This window comes from Peromyscus leucopus, chromosome 5, assembly GCF_004664715.2.
Source record: "Peromyscus leucopus breed LL Stock chromosome 5, UCI_PerLeu_2.1, whole genome shotgun sequence".
NCBI classification, from domain to species: domain Eukaryota; kingdom Metazoa; phylum Chordata; class Mammalia; order Rodentia; family Cricetidae; genus Peromyscus; species Peromyscus leucopus.
Window position 1 is genome coordinate 134,850,262 of NC_051067.1, and position 23,980 is coordinate 134,874,241.

At 40.1% G+C, this 23,980-nt stretch overlaps 1 protein-coding gene across 7 annotated transcripts in view; it reads left to right on the forward strand.

Moving 5' to 3' along the window:
• The window catches only part of Arhgap12 (Rho GTPase activating protein 12), a 109,575-nt gene extending 91,328 nt beyond the window's left edge, over positions 1-18,247 (forward strand). For all 7 annotated transcript variants that reach the window (XM_037206389.1, XM_028872963.2, XM_028872978.2 and 4 more), the window contains 8 exons: positions 1,567-1,665; positions 8,740-8,845; positions 10,116-10,232; positions 12,519-12,617; positions 14,334-14,411; positions 14,512-14,646; positions 14,865-14,967; positions 15,916-18,247. In XM_037206389.1, coding sequence (XP_037062284.1) covers positions 1,567-1,665; positions 8,740-8,845; positions 10,116-10,232; positions 12,519-12,617; positions 14,334-14,411; positions 14,512-14,646; positions 14,865-14,967; positions 15,916-16,090 — 912 coding nt within the window. In that variant the 3' untranslated portion in view covers positions 16,091-18,247. The remainder of the gene's footprint in view (positions 1-1,566; positions 1,666-8,739; positions 8,846-10,115; positions 10,233-12,518; positions 12,618-14,333; positions 14,412-14,511; positions 14,647-14,864; positions 14,968-15,915) is intronic.
• The last annotated feature ends 5,733 nt before the right edge of the window (positions 18,248-23,980 follow it).

Genomic DNA, 23,980 nt, shown 5'->3' on the forward strand with positions numbered 1-23,980 from the left:
CTGGTGATTACTCTTTTTTGTCACGTGTTGGGTCATGGGTACTCTGCCTCTCAAATGCAGTGTATCCAAGACTCAAAACAAATGCTACAACAAGGATGCTACTTTAAAAAGACAAAACCTTAAATTTGTATTTTAGTGTACTTTGCCTTTAGCATCATTTGTAAATTGTCCTAGATTATACCAATCTTTAGGTTATTAAAGTGGTTAGCTTTGTTTTGCTTTAAGAAACGATTTTAACTTTGATTAGGAACCCCTCCCCTGTCTACAGCAGCGTACATTCAGTGTGGGAGGGAGAAGGCTGGGGGAGAGAGGTGCTGGCTTGACCACCGGTCTAGAAACATGCATGAGAGGATATCATTACTTCCTGAACCAGCTGTGCAGCTTGAGAGGCTGGTTTCTGAATGAATAAAGGATCCATGGCGAAATACATTTTGGAAATAGTATGTATTTGTCCCTCTTTTAGACAATTTTAGTGTTCTCTAGATTGTCAAGTTCCTGAGAATTCTTAAAGGAGAGCATCTTGTTAGACTTCTTTAATCCAGCACTTCCCAGGTTAATATTTCATCATATTTTAAGTTTAGTTTTCGAGAAATAGCTTTATTAAATATTACTTGGGAAATTATGGGGGAAATGATTCTCAGAACATTGTTGGGGAGGAAAATGCCAAATGTTCCTCTAGAAAAACAAACTCAGTTACTAGCCAGGAAATGTGAGGGATACTTTCACAGTTCACAGATATTTCTTTGAAGTATAAAAATTGAGGTCAAAGAGATGTAAGTTGTTTTGGGTTTCATATAAAATAATGGATATCCATACTTGTTCATGATTGGACAATTAGTAATATTTCTGCTCAGAAGGCGTATGAAGGTTGTTGAGCTAGCTCAACAGGTAAAGGCACTTGCTGCCAAGCCCGATAAGACTTGAGTTCAGTCCCTGGGACTGGCATGGTGGAGGAAGGAACTGACTAGTTGTCCTCTTAACTCCGTACGCGGGTCACGGTACACATGTCAACACACACAATAAATAAATGAATTAAGTTAATAGATAGGTGTATAAAATTTGATGTATACATTTTTAAAGGGATATGACATCATTTTCATTTGTGCCTAGTCTTCCTACTCAGTCATCATTGTCTGTTAAGTAGGAAATACTGAAAACCTAACATTTATATAGTCTTTTTCTATATTTATATTCATAACCAGACCAAAACAAATCTCAGGCTATGAAAAAATTCTTAAGCTGTATGAAATACCACAGACTTCTATTTCTTTGCAGATGTTTCAGTTTTAATTGTAAATGCATTACTTTGGTACTTGGGTTTATTTTTAAATGATAAATTATATTACTTTGGGATCCTGAATTATTAGATTTTTATTCAGAATTTATTACAAAAATCAGCCTCATGCTCTAAAACAACTAGACTGGCATTCCTAGCTGCCTAGGTACCTCTGTTGCTGTCACTGTGAGACCTAGTGCACTGGAGACTGCAAGCTTTGAAGTGCGTGTTCTCATTTGTTGTGTTGAAAGCACTGACGTGTTCTTCCCTCACCCTTCTTTTCTCTAAAGCTGAAAACCCGCCAAGGAACAGAACTGCTAATTCAGTCTGATAATGATGCTGTTATTAATGACTGGTTTAAAGTTCTTAGTAGTACTATCAATAACCAGGTATGTATTTGATTTAAGTAAAAATTTTTCTGTAATGTTTGTTACATTTATTTATGGGAAGTGAGCTTGCTGTGGCACTCTTTTTTTTTTTTTTTTTTTTTTTCTCTTTTACATTGGTTCTGTGTTTCTTATTTAATAAGACGGTTGGTTACATCTACAGAACTGGGTTTGTTAAAAACAAATCACCCCCTGAAACGGAGAAGCTTCTGCAAGACAAAGGACACACTAAATAAGACAAAATGACAGCCTACAGAATGGGAAAAGATTTTCACCAACCCCACATCTGACAGAGGACTAATCTTCAAAATATATAAATAACTCAAGAGACTAGACATCAAAATAATGAACAATCCAATTAAAAAATGGGCTATAGAACTAAACAGAGAATTCTCAAAGGAAGAATTTCAAATGGCCAAAAGACATTTAAGGAATTGCTCAGCATCCTTAGTCATCAGGGAGATGCAAATCAAAACAACTCTGAGATACCATCTTACACCTGTCAGATGGCTAAGATCAAAAGCACTGCAGACAGCTTATGTTGGAGAGGATGTGGAGCAAGGGGAACACTCCTCACTGTTGGTAGGAATGCAATCTGGTACAGCCACTTTGGAAATCAGTATGGCAGTTTCTCAGAAAATTGGGAATCAATCTACCTTGAGACCCAGCTATACCACTCTTGGGCATATACTCAAGGAATGTTCAATCATACTACAAAGACACATACTCAACTATGTTCACAGCAGCATTATTCATAATAGTCAGAACCTGGAAACAACCTAGATGCCCCTCAAGACAGTTGTGTAGTTTGATCTGCTTGAGGGGGGGGCCCAAGCAGTAGGATCAAAATTCATCGCTGGTGCATGAATGGGCTTTTTGGAGCCCAATACCTATGATGGGACACCTCATGCAGCCTTGAGGCAGGGGGATGAGCTTGGATTTGCCTCTACTGGATGTGCCTCCCCATGGGAGGCCTTGCCTTTTTGTGGGTGGGGGTGGGTTGGGAGGGGAGACTGGGGGTGGGAGGAGGGAAGAGGGGGATCTTTGATTGGTGTGTAAAATGAATGAAAATTTTTTTCTTAATAAAAAATAAAATAAAATAAAAAGAAAACATAATTTAAAAACTTTAAAAAAAAAGAATCACTATGAATTCATCCTAACTTGAGTTAGCATCAGAGTTTAATTCATCTGTTTTCCCCAAAAGATATTCTCTGGACACCTCCACAGACCCTGGGTTTGTAAAGTCTAGTTGCCAGTTACCAATTCCTAGCTCCAATTTTCAGTTCATTTTCTCTTTAAAAAGTGGCCTTAGTCCATGTTCTCTGGAGGAGAGATGTGAAGCAGATTCTTGGCAGGGCTGACATGACAGGGCTGAGTCATCCAACAGTGGCCATCTCACACAAAAGAAGCTGAGAGCCTGGGAAGGGCTCAGTTCATAAGGCTGGGTACCTCCGCAGTCCCAGGATGGTGCTGAAGGTCTGGAGCACTCCTGGAAAACCATTGGTTTTTGAATCAGACTTGAAGGCTAAAGAAACTGAAGGCTGATGTCATAAAATGGAGTCATAGGGTGGAGTCTGATGTCATAAGGTGGGGTCTGATGTCATAGGGTGGAGTCTAACATCAGCAGCTGTTGTCTGATGTCAGCAGGTGGCAAACACCAAAGACACAGTCATTCAGATGGAAAGGACTCGTAAGAACATGTGGTTACCTTCTTCTGGACTTCTTGTTCGTCAGGCCACTAGCCTGTTGTAAGGTGGCAGCCGATCAACGTTCTAGGCAGGTTTTCCCCCATCCTAAGTCAGTTCCCATTTGCCAATCATCTCTGGAAACACTCCTACAGGCACACAAGTGTGTGTCATCAGTCTATACATCTCTTAATCCAATTGACAACTGAGTCTAACCATCACTGCAGGAATTCACCATCACATCTCCTGGGAAAGCTGGAGAAAGCTATGAAGGTCACATTCTAGGTAGGCTGATGTGTAGCAGGAATCTTAAAAGTTCTTATTAATAAAATCAAACCTGAGGCCCGAGTTATTGGGGTCCATGCTGGTAGATCAGAGAGACAGGACAAGCCACAGCTATCTCACCTCACCGGATCCTCAGCTGGTCTTGTCTCCTCAGACTGGAGGCCTCTGAGTCCTCATCTGGAATGAATCTCAGCTGAACTGTGTTGCTCCAAAGCCTGAATGCTTAACCAGCCAAAAGCTTAACCAGCCACATGCTTAACCAGCCAAATGCTTAACCAGCCAAATGCCTCTAGTTTCTGGTCCTCACGCCTTATATATCTTTTTGGTTTCTACCACCACTCCCTGGGATTAAAGGCTGGCTTTCTGGGATTAAAGGCGTGTCACCATGCTTGGCTATTTCCAATGTGGCCTTGAACTCACAGAGATCCAGAGGGATTTCTATCTCTGGAATGCTAGGATTAAAGGTGTGAGTGCCACCATTTTCTAGCCTTTGTATCTAGTGGCTGTCTGTTCTCTGAACCCAGATAAATTTATTAGAATACACAATATTTTGGTGAACACAATACCACCACATCTCCTCTCTTTTTGTCTAAAATTAAAAAAAAGCTTATAACTAATACAAGAAAAAACTATCCAATAAGTATATACAATATATACAGCCAAAAATTACATTAATGATGTCTAGTCCATTAACATTTGACAGATTCAGATAAAAACTCCATTATATATATTAACAATGTCCAGTCCAGTAACATCTGATAAACTCAGACCAAAACATTTTCATTACTTATCTTATTTAAAACAAGTAGTTCCTTTTTAAAAGTAGATTCCATAATCTCCCTTTTTATCTTATCATATCCATATTCTTTTTTTTTCTTTTCATAATAGATTCAGTAGTCTACCTTTTGTCATTTTTATATCTTCCCCTTTTTCTTCAGTGTAGATTCAATGATCTACCTATTTATCCTATTATTTCTTTATCTTTTTTTCTCAGAGTAGATTCGATGATCTATCTCATATCTATATTCTCTTTTTCTTTTTGCTTTCTAGGGGTGAAGATATCTTTAGGGAATCTTGAAAAGAAAATTTTTGGGTTAATTGTCAAGTCCTGTATCATTTGTCCAGTCTCTGCATAAAAGGAAAGTTCAGGGCTTGTTTCAAGTCCTTGTTTGAGTAGTCTGTCAGGCTGGATCTTCTCAACTAGTCCTCTCGAAATTGTTCTGATCAGTTTGTAGTCCAAAGTCGATTTTTCCATGGTGTTAATTGGCTTAATGGCTTTATCATAGTCCATGTGGAATCATCATTGTAGGATCCTGTCATCTTTTTGAAGATTTCAAAGTCACTGTTAGGCATGGTCATGGTTTCCTGCAGACTTTTTTTTTTTTTTTTTTTTTTTGCCTCCTCTGTGGTTTGGAGCAATCATAGTCTGATAAATGTCTGTCTCTCGGAACCATGAACATTCTTCCCTAGAACAGAAAATCTTCACAACAATTTCTCCCCACCATTTGTCTTGCCAAACTTTTCCAAACTGACCTTTGCCGATGCTTTCTTGTAACATGATGGTCCTGGCAATTCTTCTCTGAACCAGCAGCAGTAAACCCTTCGTCCCAGGTAGCAGCATCACCGCAGTCACCAACATGATGAGAAGGAGCTGGCAACGTGGAGCAGTAGCCACTGCTTCCATGGTCCCACCACTGTTTGTGGTTCAGTCCAGGCCAAAGCTTCTCCCAAGCCTCCTAGGCCGGCTCAAACTTGGGATCCTCCTGCCTCTGCCTCCTTCAGCAAATCCAACCGGCGTGCGCCACCACAACCGCCTGAGTATAGCTTGGGCCTGAGCTGGGGCTCACAAGGCCACAGGCAAACAGCTTTTTCATGAATTCGTAACACGAACGTTGGGCGCCAGATGTAGCAGGAATCTTAAAAGTTCTTATTAATAAAATCAAACCTGAGGCCCGAGTTATTGGGGTCCATGCTGGTAGATCAGAGAGACAGGACAAGCCACAGCTATCTCACCTCACCGGATCCTCAGCTGGTCTTGTCTCCTCAGACTGGAGGCCTCTGAGTCCTCATCCGGAATGAATCTCAGCTGAACTGTGTTGCTCCAAAGCCTGAATGCTTAACCAGCCAAAAGCTTAACCAGCCACATGCTTAACCAGCCAAATGCTTAACCAGCCAAATGCCTTTTTTTTTTTTTTTTTTTTTTTTTATTTTTTTTTTTAAATGTGCATTGGTGTTTTGCCTGGGTGTATGTCTGTAAGGATGTCGGGTCCCCTGGAACTGGAATTACAGACAGTTGTAAGCTGCCATGTGGGTGCTGGGAAGTGAACTCAGGTTTTTTGGAAGAGCAGTCAGTGCTCTTAGCTGCTGAGTCATCTCTCCAGCCCCTAAGTAAAATTTTTATTGCAGAGCCAGGTGTGGTAGCACATGCCTTTAATCCTAGCATTTGGGAGGCAGAGGCAGGTGGATCTCTGAATTTGAGCCTAACCTGGTCTATATAGAGAGTTCCAGGATAGCCAGAGCTACTTTGTGAGACTCTTTCTCAATTTTTTTCTTTCTTTCTTATTTATTTATTTATTTATTTATTTATTTATTTATTTATTTATTTATTTATTTATTTATTTATTTTTTGAGATAGGGTTTCCCTGTGTAGCTTAGGAGCCTTTCCTGGAACTCACTCCGTAGCCCAGGTTGGCCTCGAACTCACAGAGATCCGCCTGCCTCTGCCTCCTGAGTGCTAGGATTAAAGGCGTGCGCCACCACTGCCTGGCTCTCAATTTTCTTTAATTGCATAGCTGTTTTGTAATTGCTTATTATATATGCAAATTTCAATTTACAGATGGAAAGACGGAATGTGTGCATGTATGTGCTAACCCAGGTGGGAAAGGCAAACTTTAGCAATCTGTGTCTAGTGATGTGATTCAACATTCTCACTTATAAAACGTTTGTGGGTTTGCAGCAGTGTTTATATTAGACATTGGTTCATGAAGAAAGGGACCGACAGGGCTTAGTGCATAGTCCTTACTCAGTTCCAGAGTTGTTGGAAGGCATGCTGTTTGATGGAGAGAGACCAGAGGTCGAGTTTTGAAGTGTATGCAGCAGTAGCCTCATCCGTGTGTTTCTAGTGATGTTTTGTCTGCCTTTCTGCTCCTTCTCTTCTGAGGGTGTTCCTTGTTTCCACATTGGGCTGCCAAGGACTGTGTGTTCCCTGCATTCTGAACCACCTCTCACGTTGAGGGTCATCTAGCTGAGAGAAATGCAAGATAACACTTACTAAGGGAGAGGCTAGCTTTTCTAGCAGATAGATCATGAACTATATATAGTGTAATATTGTGTAATGTATATTTTTACTTTTATACCTTTCTATTTATCTCTGAAACCATGACTGACTTTTATTTTAATACCAAAATAAGAATAACCTTCTAAATCTTTTTCCTAATTTAACATACTGATCATTTTGTCTGTCTCTGGGTTTGCTATGCTTGTTTTTGGTAGTGTGGATCAGCCTAGGGCCTGTGTATGCTTCCACGGAGCTCACCCTTAAAGTCTAAATGTTTTTGGTGGCCAGTGGTTCATTCCTAGAAACCTCCTATGACCTTCATTAAAATCTAGCAGCTTGAGCCCTGTCTCCATCCACTTGGGTATGTCCTTTTCTCTAGCCCATGTAGGTTCAGTTGTAACCACAGTACATGCATCCTTGTGTTAAGTAAGTACATGCGTGCTCGTGTACTAGGCAGCAAGCAGTACTGTAACACAACTTTCTCTGCCAAAGTTACAAGCAAAGACAGAATAACCAAAGAGGGTAACTGTACATGCAGTCATATGTAATGTACTGTAGTGATGAGGGAGTGTAGCATACTGCACAAACATGAAGAAGGGCTAGTCTAGGAAGGCACTGCAGGGCAGTGCTGTGTGTGTTTTGTTTTGTAGTTGAGCTCTCCAGAAACAGGGAATGAGGCAAGGGAAGAGAGAAGAGCATATGTATTTACCGTGAAATGGGAAAGTACCTGCTGTTTTCATAGTGCCAGAAAATAAAGAAGAGCAAATGCCGTTTGTTTCTGGAATCCCAGCCCTTGGAGTGAGGCAGGGAGACTGCTGTGAGTGCAAGCCCAGCCGGGGAGAGAGCTGATCTGAAGAAACACTTACAGTGTCACTGAGAGACACTGAGTCCAGAAGACTCGATGATGTAAAGATGTGTTTCCTAAACGATTTCTAGATTGGGGAATTTTGATTCTCATTAAAATTCCAAGTTTTTCTGATAGAATTTGAGAACCTTATTCTAAAATTCCTTTAGAGATAAAAAAAAAAGGGGGCTAAAAATATGCAAGACTTACTTGAAGAAGACCTGATGTATTGCAGATTAGGACTTGATAACCTGTATTAAACAATGAAGCTGCCTGTTTAAGCAGGGGTAGATATACAGATCCGTGGAACAGAGTAAAGTGCCAGATACAGCATTGTGGAGTATATGCTTTGTAGTAAACAGTGCTGGTGCAGCTGGGTATCCAAGGAGAAAAGGGAGCTAGCTGTTCCTTATATCATAAACAGAAACAGACCCCAGTGAGAAGAACGAGACAAAGTCCTTAGCTTTGGGAATTCAGTCCATCCTTTCATGCTATGCAAGTTACATTAGTGAGTCCTAGAAGAGTACTGGGTGCTTTTCAGCACCTAATACCTATGAGCATTAAGTCTGTCTTCCAGTTGTTTCCACAGTGTAATAATGTGCTCTTAAACTGCTGTCACAGGCAACATGGCCGTCCTGGCCAGGAGTGTAAGTCTGACCCTGTTGTTGTGCAGAAAGTAGCTGCTTTGTCTTTTCTTGCCCCGACTTCCTAACTGCTGTTTGTACCACCCACATGTAATTAATGTCAGTGAGGCAGGTATACCTAGCGTTCTGTGAGTTACCACCGCTAATTTTTTTTAGAAGTGAAAGTTAATGTCATTAAAGGAAAACATACTTGTAAAGACTGATCAAATACCTAAATCATACATACTACATACTGTTTCCTAAAATCACTGGTAAGAGTCAATTATGGCTCATTCTGAAAATTATGCCGTTCAGCTACAGCAGTACTAGAAGTGACGTGTGTGGAAAACCTCTCACCAACAGGCAGCAGCAGAGGCTGATGAAGCAGTTGAAGAGGAGGCACCAGATTCGCCGGGCGTAGAAAAGCAGGATAAAGAAAAGGACCAGAAGGAGCTTAAAAAACTACGCTGTAAGCTGTTCCCTCATTTGCTGGTGGTGGATCCTAGGTTTTAAATAAATGCCCATATAAAAATGCAGTTTCCAGTACTAGAAAAGTGACAGGGCCAAGTACTGTCTTGTTCTTCATTGTTTTTAACCACAGTGTTCATCCATATGATGTCCTCATATTCTACAGTACACTTCCCTTGAAGCCTCTAGGAAGCTGGACTTTGTTAAGTTAAAAATACATAGTTTTGCATAGAGTCTTAGGCATGTGGAAGCCCAAAGTCAAGGGAAAATTGTTCTACCCCTCCCCCAGGCACCAGGCAGCCCACGGTCATGTGCTCATGCACACAGCCATGTTCTCAGATCTCCAGAGCACGGACAGGCGAGAGCAGAGCTAAGCCAGCCGTTTTAAGAAGGACAGTTTTGAGCACAGAAGTGTATTACTGATGTTGGCCATTAGCTGTGACTCTACACCTTTTCCAGTTTCTCTTAACTCATCCACGTGCTTAACTAAGGATTTCCTGACCTCCTAATTAAATGATTAGAAAGTCAATTCTACTTTTGTTTTCCAACAGTATAATGAAGATTTTACACACACATCATCACCACCACACAGCAATGTTAACACAAAATTTTGTGATTTGTAAGGGGTTCTATGTAGTCCAGGCTGTCGTTAGCTCCCTGTGAAGCCAAGACTGGCCTTGAGCTCTTGATCCTCTTGCCTCCATGTCTCATAGTGTGGGATTATAGGCATATGTCACCAAGCCTGTCTTAAAATTTTTATTCTTGATTGATATATTCTTTGCCGTTAATGTTCTGTAAGCATAGTTATTTTTAACAAATAAATTTCATGTTAGTATAGTTCATAAATCAGGATCAAAGGTATTATAGAACAGGCTTTGTGTGCTCCATTCTTATGTCAGAGTACAGATAATTATAAAATCATCAGATACAAATATGTGGACTGTTCAGACTCTTAAGCAGTTCACTAGAATAGGAATTTTGGTTTATGTTGTGAATTTTGTGTGTGTGGTCTTTTACCTCCGACACTTATGGAAAAGTAAAATCACTTGTTAAGATCTTGACTCATACCAAAGAAAGTATAGGTGTAGCCTGCTTTTAGTGATAAAAATGATAATTTTGATTAAAATTAAAATAACCATTTCTTCTGTGATGTTTGTTTGTTTGTTTGTTTGTTTAATTTTGGGGCCATGGTTGATATATTTTGAGTCATCTGTGGAAAAACTTTTACTAGAAAAGTTTCCTGAAATAACCTAATATCTGTTTGTCTAAAGCAATGAAAGGATCCAGCATGGATTCTTCAGAGCAGAAGAAAACTAAGAAAAACTTAAAGAAGTTTCTTACCCGACGCCCCACATTGCAAGCTGTTCGTGAGAAAGGTTATATCAAAGGTATGTACAAGAAGTGGTATTTACAATAATGAACGTTAGCCGAATCAGAAAATAGGGTGTTTGAAGTTAAAACTGAACATTTTTAACGTTTTCATTTTTTATCCCTTAAGTTTTCAACTACACAGATGAAGGCATTTGAATAATTACCATTGATTTTTTTTTTAAATGCATTTGTAAAGTGTAACTGAAACATGGAGCCAGGCATAAATCCCAAACTACATTTTTTGAAGCCCATTATCAGAGAAGGACAGATGAGATGTGTGCTGGATGGGCATTGGAGTTCTTAGATGTCATGAAAAATTTTGATTTTGCGTTGCAGAGATCAGAAGTTAGAAATGTGACAGACAACCACAAACAGCATGAGAGCAAACAGGAACGAATAGTTCTGTTCCTGATTGTTTGCTTTTAGTCTAATTTAAGGTAATTTTAAAATTGGTAAAAGATGTTTCCCCCAATTGTATGTTTCTTAATTCATTTTTGATCACTGTAATGCACCAGCAAGTAGGAAAGTGTTTCTTAAAAGCACATATGTCTTCGTATATCTACAGTTCTTATAACTGTGTTTAACACCGAAGATTACAATTTTAAATTTGTGACTCATGTCACTGGCATTTATTCAGAAATAAAGGTGAAGGTAATATATCATGTGCATGTATAAGTCTGGTTATGAGGTTTGTAACAGAGACTCTCACCGGAAATCTGTTTGCAAAGCATCTTCTCAGTTGATAAGCAAAGATGAGTCTCATTAAGGATAGATATAAGACTTCTAAAATATGTAAGAATTGACTGATTCACATTAGCAACTGTGCCTGGGTTTAGTGGAACACATCTATATTCCTAATGCTTGGGAGGTGAAAGTATATAGGTCAGAAGTTCAAGGTTATCCTCAGCTGTATAACTCAGCATGGGTTGAGATCATGTTTCAAAAAACACCAGCAAAAACAGAAAAATGTGGCTCAAGAGATGAGTCAGTGGTTAAGAATGTGTACTGCTCCAGCAGAGGACCACTGTTTTGTTCCCAGCACCCTAGGAGGCTTACAACCTCCTGTAACTACAGCTCCAGGGGATCCAGTGCCTTTGACCTCTGTGGACACATGCCCATACCCATGCACAGACACAAAATAAAAATAATTAAAACCCCAACAAAACAAAACAAAGTAACAATCTGTCTTAGTGTTTGTATTGTTGTGGAGAGACACCATGACCACAGTAACTCTTATAAAGGAAAACATTTAATTGGGGATGGCTTACAGTGTTAGAGGTTTAGTCCATTATCTTCATGGTGGTGGGACATGGTACCGTACAGGCAGACATGGTACTAGAGAAGGAGCTGAGAGTTCTACATCCTGATCTGCAGGAGCAGAAGGAGAGACTGCCACACTGGGTATGGCTTAAACACGTATGAGACCTCAAAGCCCACCTTGATAGTGACACACTTCTTCCAACAAGTTCACACCTCCTAATAGTGCTACTCTGTATGGGCCGAGCATTCAAACACATGAGTCTGTGGGGACCATAACCATTCAAACCACCATACAATCTTAGGGGTTACAAATAAGTACTAATGGATAAAGCATGTAGGTTGGTTTGTTGGTTAGAGCCTTCAAAAAAGAGACAGAGGAGGGTCATAGAAACAACTAAGTTCATCAGGCTTTGTGGAGTTACAGCTCTTCAGACGTTTTATTATCGTCAGTACTCAGCATATATACGCAGGGTCTGAAGTGTTTGTTTAAAAGATTGATGGAACAGCTTTTGAAACACATTTTGTGGAATTGGGTGTCAGCACAAGAAGAGTGCATAGCTTGTTTTGGTGGTTTTTAAATTATTTGGGTATTTTCTAAGTGCTGTGTGTGCATGAGCATAGGAGCCGTGAGCCCTTGCTGGTAACAACTGCAAGGTTCTGGCCCTCAGGATTTACTGGAGTGGCAGGCAGACGGGGTAGTAATGTGAACAGTGGGGAATACTGCGAGCCTTTTCCAGTAATCCAGTAGAAAGTGATTGGAATTGGTTATCTTAGGAAAGGATAGTCGGATTTTTCTAAGGAGGTGATTTTTGCCTGAGACCAGGGGTAAAGAAAGGGAACCAACCATATTTAGGGACCATGCTCTCTGCAGGAGGAATAAAAACACAAAGCCTTCTCAGCAAGAGTGAATTGTAGTGTTAGAATTTGTTTATTCGGGAAGATTGATGTGAGGTTGGAGGAGGCACGTGTGTGCATGCTGAAGAACTTAGCTGTTTTCTGAACTGACGTTCAGCAGTGTGATACATTTAAAAAATCTCTTTCAGATCAGGTATTTGGATCTAATCTTGCTAATCTGTGTCAGAGAGAGAATGGGACAGTGCCAAAATTTGTGAAGTTATGCATTGAGCACGTCGAAGAACATGGTAAGAGGATGCTTCCAAGTTTTGTCTTTCACGTTAAGCAAAACAGCTCATTGTTTCAGCACCAGAATCGCTAGGGCTGGGCCAGCAAGGTGACTCAGCCGGTAACATGCTAGCCACCAGGCCGAGGACCTGAGAGAAAAAGAACTGTTTTCTACAAGGTCCTTTGACCTTCACACAAGTACTGTGGCACCCCTCGCACGTAGGCATAGTAAATAAGTGTAACAAAAGCTCTTAGAAGATTTTATGATAATTTTGAGTGAGGCAACCAGAAGTTCCTTATGGTCCTGAAAGTATAAAAAGAAATGAAGCATTTGTGTGTGGAAATATTACATAATTTCACCTGTTTTAAATTATGGCCTTCAGGCATCATTCAGTGTTTGATATGTTACTATGGTATCAGCCCAAGTCGTTTGGAGTTACCAGTGCTTAATGAAGACAGTGGTGACTGAAGCTAAGTTCAGGGACTGATGTGCTGGTGGGGTTGCTCCAGGAACTAGACATTGTTTAGGTATTTATTACTTGTATATGTTGTGTATAGTTACTGTAGTTTTGTATATAGTTTTTCTTATGCTAGTTAGAAGCTTTTTCCTTTTTTCTTTTTATTAAAATAGAAAAGGGGAAATATGGTGATACTTTATTTGTATTAAAATGTTATTTGTATGTTAATAAATAAAGTTGCTCGAGTTCACTCAACGAGAGAATGCTTGTGTTAGGATAGAAAGGAGAGCTCAACTACAGAGTATCGGAATGCATACGTCCTTATAGGTCATTTCCTGAGAGTACGACTAACTCATTAGTATTTTATTTAACTTTAACATATACTTATTCTAGCGCCTTCCGTCTTATGACTGACAGTGTATTGGCTGTAGTCACAGCATCTGTGTGTATCAGAAGCATCTTGCACAGTTAGCAGCTTGTGTTACTTCATTTGGAACTTCTGCCAGTTTCGGATCTTTGGCCCATTGACTCTGTCAATGTGGCAGTCAAGGCTTCACACTGTTTACTTGCTTTATTTGAGGCTAAATAATTAATAGTTATTATAAATGTGCTTTGTTCAGTATTTGTTCAGCTTTGTTATTTAATAAATATTAATTTTTTTGGTTTAATTATATGAGTTTCAAACGATTCTGGCCATACCTGAAAGAATAAGTATTATCACACGATTTGCTCTCTATAGAACCACTAGTTACGAGCTTTTGATAAGTCTGCCATAAGCGATCAGTGTGACAGACACTGGAAAAGAGTGCCGGTTTCTTTCGTATATGCATTTACATTTTAAAGTTGTGTACAAAAATGGATCAAAACATTTACTTTTTAAACCATCTCAGCCTTTGGTATTTCGAGTTTTGTGAGATGTTTTGCATGAGCAAAGCTACAGTGTACTTGACAAACAGTAGAATTTTGGGTGTTTATTAAACAGAATTCATAGTAAATTGCCACCTCATTCCCCTGCCAAGAGTCTAAAAAGCCATTTAGAGAAAGAGAATATTTGTCCGTTTCATTTTCAACTAATGCTGAGAGTAAGTAAGACTTCTGAAGCTGGATGCAATGTGTCTGTAGCTCCAGCTGCTTGAGCAGCTGAAGCAAAGGACTGCTTGAGCCCAGGATATTGAGGCCAGCCTGGTCAACATTGTAAAATCCCCAAATGGAGACATTTATGCATCTTTAGAAGCAGCAATGAGTTTCTTTCAAACATGAACTATTATTTCCTTGTAGGTTTAGATGTTGATGGTATCTACAGAGTAAGTGGCAACCTTGCAGTCATTCAGAAGCTGAGATTTGCAGTCAATCATGGTAAGAGGGCACGCACTACTGTTACATCCACCAGCACTGCCCAGAACTTTAAGAACTGGTTCAAAGCAGCTTTTAAAATGTCTTGTCCCCCTGTTTTCAGATGAGAAATTGGATCTGAATGACAGTAAATGGGAAGACATTCATGTCATCACTGGAGCACTCAAAATGTTTTTTCGAGAATTACCAGAACCCCTTTTTACATTTAATCATTTCAATGACTTTGTGAATGCAATTAGTAAGTATGTTGTTTACTCAGTCTCCCCCCCCCCCCCCAATACTGAAAATCACTTTACAAATTAAGCTGTTGGATTGTTTGGTCTTTCAAACAAGTTTTTTCAGTGGGTTGTATAACTCCAGAGATTTTATGTGTGACCACCAGATGTCACTGTGTATCACCAAACACGAGCTTCCCAACTATGTCACTGCCTTTCATTCTACTTCCTACTGTTTTAGAACAAGACCCAAGGCAGCGCGTCACTGCCGTTAAGGACCTAATCAGACAGTTGCCAAAGCCAAATCAGGATACAATGCAGATTCTGTTTAGACACCTCAAAAGGTAAGAAACTGCATGGGCAGGAAGTGTGGGGTGGTACAGTGGAGGGAGCCCGAGGGGCAGGGAACCCAGGCCATTCCATTCCTAGATAGGTCACTTGCTGTCATTGTAAGTAAAAGAAACTCAACTTGTAGCATTTATTTCTTCTAGTAAAAGCGTTAGTGTGAAGACTTGGTTAAAGTTGGTGTTTTCTGTAAAGTGTTTATATAATGCTCACCACACAGGGGGTGTTCTGACAAGACTGAAGTTAATTGACACCAAGATGAGATGCCTAAGTGAGGCATTGTTTAAAGTGTTACATTGTTTTAAAACAGCACTTTCATGGCTCTGGATTACTGCTTCACAGCTACTTTAATACATGCTTTTGTTCATCTTTGGCACATGGATATAGTAAAGCAGGGCTGGCGAGATGGCTCAGCGTGGAAAGGCTTGTGCCAGTGAATCTGAGGATCTGTGTTCGGTCCCCAGGACCCACACGATAGAAAGAGATAACTGGTTCTCACAAGTTGTCCTCCTGACTTCCACATGTGCACTGTGGCTCATGTACATACACGCACACACACTAAATACGTGTGAAAATAATAAAATATTAAAGTACCAATTAGAGACAATTTTTTAATAATATTAAATTGAAAGTTGTAATTTTTATTCGCCGATGAAATACTCTCCCCATGTAGAAGATAGATCACTGTTACCTGAATTACAACACACATTTAAGTCTATATCCTATTCTGAAAACGAAGCTAAAATACCATACATTTAAAGTTTGCTACAGTATGTATAATGCTAACCTTTCAGCTGTTAATTAAGAACCTGGCTCCATGTAGCAGCCAGGTTGAAGTTACATGGGTAAGCCTTGCCTGTCTCTCTTTCTAAATGCAGACTATTGGGTTTGTAAAACGATTCAAAGTTCTCCTCTGTTTTTTAAACACGTTTGTTTTCTCTTTCTAGGGTTATAGAAAATGGAGAAAAAAACCGAATGACCTATCAGAGTATAGCCATTGTTTTTGGCCCCACTCTGCTAAAGCCAGAAAGAGAGACTGGTAACATAGCGGTTCATACTGTGTATCAAAACCAGATTGTAGAGCTGATTCTCCTGGAATTGAGCACTGTCTTTGGACGCTGACTCACGAGAAACAACCTGTGGAATAGAAGCTGGATTCCAGAGATTTCAAGTCTCATCCATGGTGTGTTTCATTTTGGACCAAGCAGAGACTGATTTTGCACTTTTTCGAGGGTCAGAGAGGAAGAGGAGAGCGGAGACGCCAGCAGGGCCCTCATTTGCTGCTTAGTTGCAAGCAAACAGCAAGCTATGACTGGGTGTAATTTTGGGTTCGTTTTTTCCTGGATGCTTGCATTTCATACTCTGAATATCAGTGAAAATCAAAACTCAGAATTCTGACCAGTCCTTTACACTGGATAATTTGGTAAGGAAAACTGTGTGGGTCCCTGTGTTGTTGCCCTTGCTGTCCCCAAACTGGATAATGTAGATTCCTTCTCATGCTCTGTAAGCTCTTTACTTGGTACAATGATAGTCACTGTCATTTTAAAAAACGCTCCTGGCGTTGAAAACAAATGAAGTTGATCCATTTGAGACCTGTGTACTGCCTTTTTCAGGGTTTCTGTGTGAGTGCTGAAGCTCATAACCCAGGTAGAATCCCTGGGTGAAGGTTGCTGTCTAATTTTGCTGTCTCACGACATCCTTGCTGGAACCTTAGTTGCTTGTTGGGACAGCACACTGACAGTACTTAAAACACTGTGATATACTGGAGTTCTGGTTAGTCGAAGTCAAATCAGGGTATTTGGTACCTGTCTTGCTGTTCTGAATTATAGCTAACAATCCTGATTATATTTAGTGCCATATTGAGTTCTTGGTATGACCCTGTGGAAACAGATGTTGTTTGATGTAAATATGGGCTAAGGACTTAATATAATTTAGCTTATGTATATACCTGTGTTGTCTAGAGTACATCTAACCCGATGTGTTTAATCATGACATTGGTAACCGTTTCCATGAATATTAGGCTTTCTTCAGAAATAGGCCATTATTTGGGAAAGTTAAACTGTGCACTTTTAGGTTTTAATTACATTTACAGGCAGATCACTTCAATGAGAATGGTACTGGGAAATACTGACTGAATAGACTTGCTAAATAGTGAACACACTACAAGAGGAGCTTTTTAGGTTATTTAATATGTACAGAAGACATTAGGAAAATCATTATAGAATTCTAACCCCCACTTGAATAGTGGAAACCTGTGTAAATTAGATGGATGTTGGATAGAAAATGACACTGCGAAATTTGAGTATTTTCTTTTTACATTACTAATGTAGATTGATTTGTATAATAAAACAGGGTTTGGAAGGTTTTGTTACAGGGAGGCATGGTCTGTTGAAGATTTTTAAATGTATTTTTCTAGATTAACTGCTGTATATGAAATGTCTAATCTAATAAAGGAAACTATAATATGCTTAGAGTTTTTTTCCATTGGAGATGTTCGTTTTGGTTCTTAATTTTTTGTTGTTGTTTTATTTACTGACATACTTTTATACCTCATTTCAGAAAATCAACCAAACCCATATTTCCTGTGGCCGATCAGCTTCCCCCACTCCTCTGTTTTCTGTTCTTTCTGTACCAACAGCTCCCTAACACCACACACTTCTTCATCAGCGTTTGGAAGGAAATGATTTGTGACCATGATTCTCTTTATAATTTCCAGATTGCCTTCCTGGGGAACAATTTATGTGTGTGTGTACGATCTGTGCAGAACCTTTTTCCTAAGTCTTGTAGCTAAGATACGTCTGTGCTGTAATCTTCTTAAATACACAACAAACTAAGCTGCTTGCCAGCGGACGCAGATTGCTTCGGGTGGGGAGGCGTCCCAGGTCAGCATGTGCGGAACCGCAGCTGCCGTTAGTAACGCAGTGGGCTCTTGTGGCTTAACTATGTACCAGTCAGACTTAAGTCTGTGATCTGTGGTGTTCTTCCTCTTGGTGGTCATGAACATGTCAAAGGGTTAAAATTGTCCTGTGTTTCTTGTTTCAAAGTACATGTGTGTATGCAAAGTCCTTAATGTTGTATTGGTCTACCACTAATAATTGTATTGTAATAGTAGTGTATGTACAATGAGATCAGTGTCTTGTGTTTTCATCCTTTGTGAATTAAAAATTATCAATTGTTTTTGTAATAACAAAACCAGTAATATTTTCCTGTCTTGACAACTCGATTTTTTAGCAGAAAATATATTAAAAGCTAAAAATAAATGTTATCAGTGGAATTTCATTTACTAGCAGGCCTTTCTTCAAAATATCACAAAAGAGACAATGGAAAGAAAAAGTGTATTCAAATACTATTAAAATTCTAGTTGAAAAATACTTCCTTAAATTTTGTGTCAATGAGGTATTTTACCTTTTACTCTGAAGAATATGAAATATCTCTGAAAAGATGTTGTTTTAGGTAGTGGTGAATCCAGTTAATTTTTTTTCTTTTGTGAAGACTATAAATAAAATAATGAATTCAGCTCAACTTCAGACTTAATGGCCGAGAGGCCATATTCATAGAAATAAATCCACACATAAGTATGTGTATAGTTTTTGCCCATGGACGTGAAACTCACTAAAAATAGTAGTGGCTGATGCCTGGAGACCTGTGACTATTCTAATGGCAGCACTTTCAACTTTGAAAGTCACAATACTGGATAGTAAGTCTGCAGCAGCAGAAAAAGTTACCCCTACTTGTGCCAAGAATGTTTTTTTTTTTTTTTTTTTTCACCTAGTGAGAGAAGCTTCTAACGAAAGTAAATGTGGAATTTCCTAGGAGTTAGTACTCCTCAGACATCTATATAGGAATATACAGCAGTGTCCAGAATACTTAGAGGAAACCTGCTCTCACTGGTCTAGGAAAAATCACATGTTCTAATACTGCCCTCGGACAGACGTGTGGAAGTGCTTAGAAAGTAGGATTTTGTGTAGTTCACTTTGTATCTAAACTCTAGCCCTCAGCCCTGATCTGACGGTCCTCATTCAGGAAATGCACCTCCAGACTAGAAAAGGTATTTAATATGCCCGATGTTCAGTTTATGTCTCACTGGTGTTGGAAATGGAGCACATTTAAAAAAAAAAACATTTTCTAGTACAACTAATAGAGTCCTCTTAAACGTGACATTTCGTTTGAAATAAAAGAAAAAAAAAATAAGCAAATGGGTTCAGAAAACCAGCAGACTTATGACAATGGTGTATTGAAGTCTCCTGGAAATCCATGAGCTTTAAAGTCAGGCCGAGCCAAGCCAGACTGCTTATTGGAGAAAGGGAGGCACAGGATGCCTGATGAGATGGTCTCTAACTGCCAGGGCAAGTGGGTCTCCTGAAGAATCCCAATGAGTCTTCTCCGTGCAGCTCCAGTCCAAGGGTGGTGGTGAGTATATTCAGCTTGGCTGCACTTTCACACAGTAGCCGTATGTGGGTCTGGCACTTGAGTGAACCCTTTGGTTTCCTTCTGTGCTGCCCTTCTCCCATGGCACCCCGTGAGCAGAAGCACTTTCGGTTCTCACACACAGCAGTTGCAGAACAAGGTAATGACTGGACAAACCACAATACACTTAGCGAAGTCTGATTTCTTTTCCTTCCTACATGCTCCCGTTATTTTACTTCCTGCCAGTGTACTCAGATAAGCATGCTTTGGTAAAGATGTTTAATGACTGAGGCTGGTAGTCGGCGCTTCCAAGTAGTTCTGATACTTGTGGTTCATGGCCAGTGACACTGAGACTTGTCCTGAGCCATACACTACTGATGAAAAAACATCAGAATGACGGCATCCAGTGCTGAGTGTGCAGCTATAGCAGCAGGCCCTTCCCGGGGAGGAAGTGGCTCAGTGACCTGGAGGTTCTGCATATCATTCAAGGCCTTCGATCCCTCTGGGGCATTTTTAAGTTCACATTTAGGCAAGTGCAATGGGAAACAGTGTTTTGAACTGATAAATGAAAGGCTAGTAGGAGCCTTCATAGCCATGGGGAATTTGTTTTAACAGGCCTGGATTGCTTATGAATGCCCCAAATTACAAAGCATACTCATCAACTAAAGCCTGAGGCTGAAAGGAACTAGTTCCCCCTGTCAATAAAAAAATCTATTAAGTATATTAATAAACTCTGGGCTGTTTGATCAAAGTTATTTTTATTAACATTTTCATTATATGATATATTTTGATCATGTTTTACTATTCCAGTTTCTCCCTGCTTCCCTACACACCAAACTTCATGTTCCTTATCTCTCGAAAAAAGAACAAAACAAAAAAAATGAAAATCAAAACAACCAATAAGACAAAAAAAAAAAAAAGACAAAATAAAATGAAAAAAAAAAGCCACAAAACAAATAGACAAAAGTACCACATGGAGTTCATTTTGTGTTGGCCAGCTTCTCTTGGGCATGGGACGTTCTCTGATATGAGCTTGCTATGCCCAGTGAGACTCCATTGGAGGAAACTGGTTCTTCCTTTGCCAGTGGATAGCAATTGCAGATAGCTTCTTAGTACAGGGTCGAAGCCTGTGTCTATTGTCCCTGCCCCCCATTTCAGTGCTGGGACCCCATCTGGCTTGAACACTTGTAGGTCTTAGGCTGCTACAGTCTCTGTGAGTTGATACGTGTATCAGCCCCGTTGTGTCTGGATGACACTTGAAGTTACCCACCACCTCTGGCTCTTAGAATCTTCTCTTCTGCAGAGATCCTAAGCCCTGAGGGGAGGGTTTTGATGAAGATGTTTCCTCTAGGACTGAGTGCTCCAAGGTTTCTCCCTCTCTTTACATTGTCCAGTTGTGTATCTCTTGATTTCCTTCTAATGGAAGAAGCAGCTTCTCTGATGAGGGTTGAGCAATGCACTGAACTATGGGTAAAGCAGCAAGTCATTAGGAGGCATCCTATTGCTGTGAGGAACTCCTTTTGATTGTTAGTTTAACATCAGTTTGAGTTGTGCCTTATTCATAAATGATCACCTTGGGAGATGCCTAAAGCTTTGGACAGTACCAAACTATTTATTCCTATCTATATCCATCCATTTACATATATTTGTCTCTTCTTATGTATGGGCTCTGTATTTGTGGATTCAGCCAATCAGCGATCAAAAATATCCAGCATAGCAAATATTTACATTTTGTAAGTGATCAAGATGACTTAAATTATATGGGAACATGCGTAGGCTCAAAACTAATACAGTAAATACTGTAGTGTTAAGGCTTCTGTGGATTTTAGTGTCTGCTAGGGAAGACAGCCTTAGAACTGAGAGACCAAGTCACTGTTTTCCAGTGTAGCCTGCAACATTGTCATGGACAACCAGCGTTAATCTGTCCTTCCGTGTTTTGTTTGTATAACTCACTTTTTTTTTAATCACTACACTTGCACTGTGGGGGCCATCATTAAGTAAAAGAAGTTAACTTGAAAGCAAAACACTGGTATACCGCCGTTCATCTGATAGCCCCAGATAACTACCAGGTGATACAAGCCGTGTATACAGTGTGGCTTCGCCAAACAAAAGGATGGTTTGTCTCAGGCAGGATAGAGATTTCATCTTTCTACTCAGAACAGTGAACAAATTTATCAACTAATTTTTTGATTTTCCATTTAATAATTTAGAACTACCGATGTACAGTTTTGTCACAAGCAGCTGTAATCACAGGAAGAAAGTTCAGGAAGGGAGGGGTTATTGTAAGGCACATTCTAGATCTAGATCAATACTGCCATGTGGGGGGGTATAACTTGTTTCTTTTTTTGTTTTGTTTTTCGAGACAGGGTTTCTCTGTGTAGTTTTGGTGCTTGTCCTGGATCTAGCTCTGTAGACCAGGCTGGCCTTGAACTCACAGAGATTCCCCTGGCTCTGCCTCCCGAGTGCTGGGATTAAAGGCGTGTGCCTCTGCTGCCTGGCTCATTTTGTAGTCTTATTGTCAGACTAAGATAATTTTATGTGACATTGAAATTCTCCTCTTTTACACATTATGTAGGTGGCATGGGCTGGGGCCTGGCTTCTATCTCTTCATTCTGGCTGAAGAGAAATAAACCAGCATCTCTCTCTCTCTCCCACTCCCTCCTTCTCTCCCTCCCTCCCTCCCTGGCAAAGAATTAAGACTCAAGTGTTCTGTTTGCACCCATTGGCGTTCCTGGACAGGCCATTGTGTGTATTCATCTCTTCAGTGTGTGGACTTTCAGTTAGCTTTGTATGACAGAGCTGTCCAAATGCTGTCGGTGTCAGCCACAGGTGGAAGAAGTTCTTTGTGGTAAAGCACAGTTAAGATTTGCTACTTTAAGCAGGAACTGCATGGCTGAACAGTGATCGTGTGCAGCCATGTGCACCTCCATCTCCACAACTTCACCTGACCGAGACTTGCCCCCTTATTGAACAACGACACCCACCTCCACCTCAAGCCCTTGGCCTATACATTTCTGTTTTCTGTCTCTGTAGTTGTAACTAATTCATCGAAGTGGAGTCATACAGTATTTGCCTTTTTATGACTGGCTCTCCATTTCCTCGTGTCTTTAAGGTACTTTCATTTATAGTATATGGTGGGGTTCCCATCCTTTTACAGGTTGAATAACATTTGTTTTTTTCACTCATTGTTCATCTGTAGGCAAGGTGGTTCCCACATCTTGGTCACTGTGGATAATGCGATTAGAAGACAGTATGGATAACTATCTCTTTATATCCTAGCGCTTGGTGGGAAGCAGAAGCAGGAGGATCTCTGTGAGTTAGCGGCCAAGCCTGTGCTACAGAATAAGAACTAGCCTTGTGAGGCCCTGACTGACAGCAGCAAAAAAGACTTTTGGCAGTGGTGTTGAATCTGACCCCAAAGACAACAAGACAAATTGAATGTCATGACATTTTGTGTTTAAAAGAAATTTTAAAAGTGGGCCAGGGGGGACCCACAAAGATGGATAGAATATTTACAGTCATATCTGGTTAAGGAACTGAGATGCAAAACTCAAAAACCCAATTCAAAACAAGCAAAGGACTTGAATATTTCCCCCCCCCCCCCAAATACAGGGATAGCCATTGAGCGTGTGAAAAGAAGCCCAGTGTCTGGTCAAAGAAGTCAGTTTGGAAAGAGATTTCAGCTCACACCCATAGGACGGCTGCTTGCAGGAAAGGTAGATGTAAGGACGTGGAGAGACTGGAATGCTCACACCGATTAGCAGTCCCCTCTTGAGGATGCAAAACCACTGTCAGTTCAGAAGACTTGTTCTTCTCAATAACTCCTTAGTATAGTAACCTGTGGTGACATATTGTGTCCCCCAATATATTGTGTACCCTAATAAAACTTACCTGGGGTCAGAGAACAGAACAGCCACTAGATTAGACATAGAGGCCAGACTGGTGGCACACACCCTTAATCCTAGCATTCCAAGGCAGAGATCCATCTGGATCCCTGTGAGTTCAAGGCCACACTAGAAACAGAGCCAGGCATGGTGACACACAGTGATGGCAGGAAGCAGAAAGGTATATAAAGTGTGAGGACCAGGAACTAGAGGCTTTTAAGCTTTTAGGCTTTTTAGCAGCAGTTCAGCGGAGACACTTTGGGTGAGGACTCAGAGGCTTCCAGTCTGAAGAAACAGTATCTGATGAGGAGTTGTCAAGGTGAGGGTAGCTGTGGCTTGTTCCTATTCCTCTGATCTTTCAGAATTTACCCAAATATCTGGCTCCGAGTTTATTATTATTATTATTATTATTATTATTATTATTAAGGCCATTTAGCAATTTGTGTTACAGTAACCACATTTCAGATGCCCATCTTGTGGTCAGCATTATCTCATCCTCAGAGAACATTTCTGAAGATTGATTGTGAAGAATAAATAATTACAAAAATTTTTTTTTTTTTTACCAAGTTCTTAGGTAAAAGAACTAAGGCATAGAATGTTTGGTTGTTGCCTAAGACACTAGAGTTTAGTGTTAGGGAGGGAATATAGTTTATATAGAGGCTTTCCAAGCCTGAGGACCTGTCGCAGCATGGGCCTATCTATGCATTAGGGCTACCAGAGA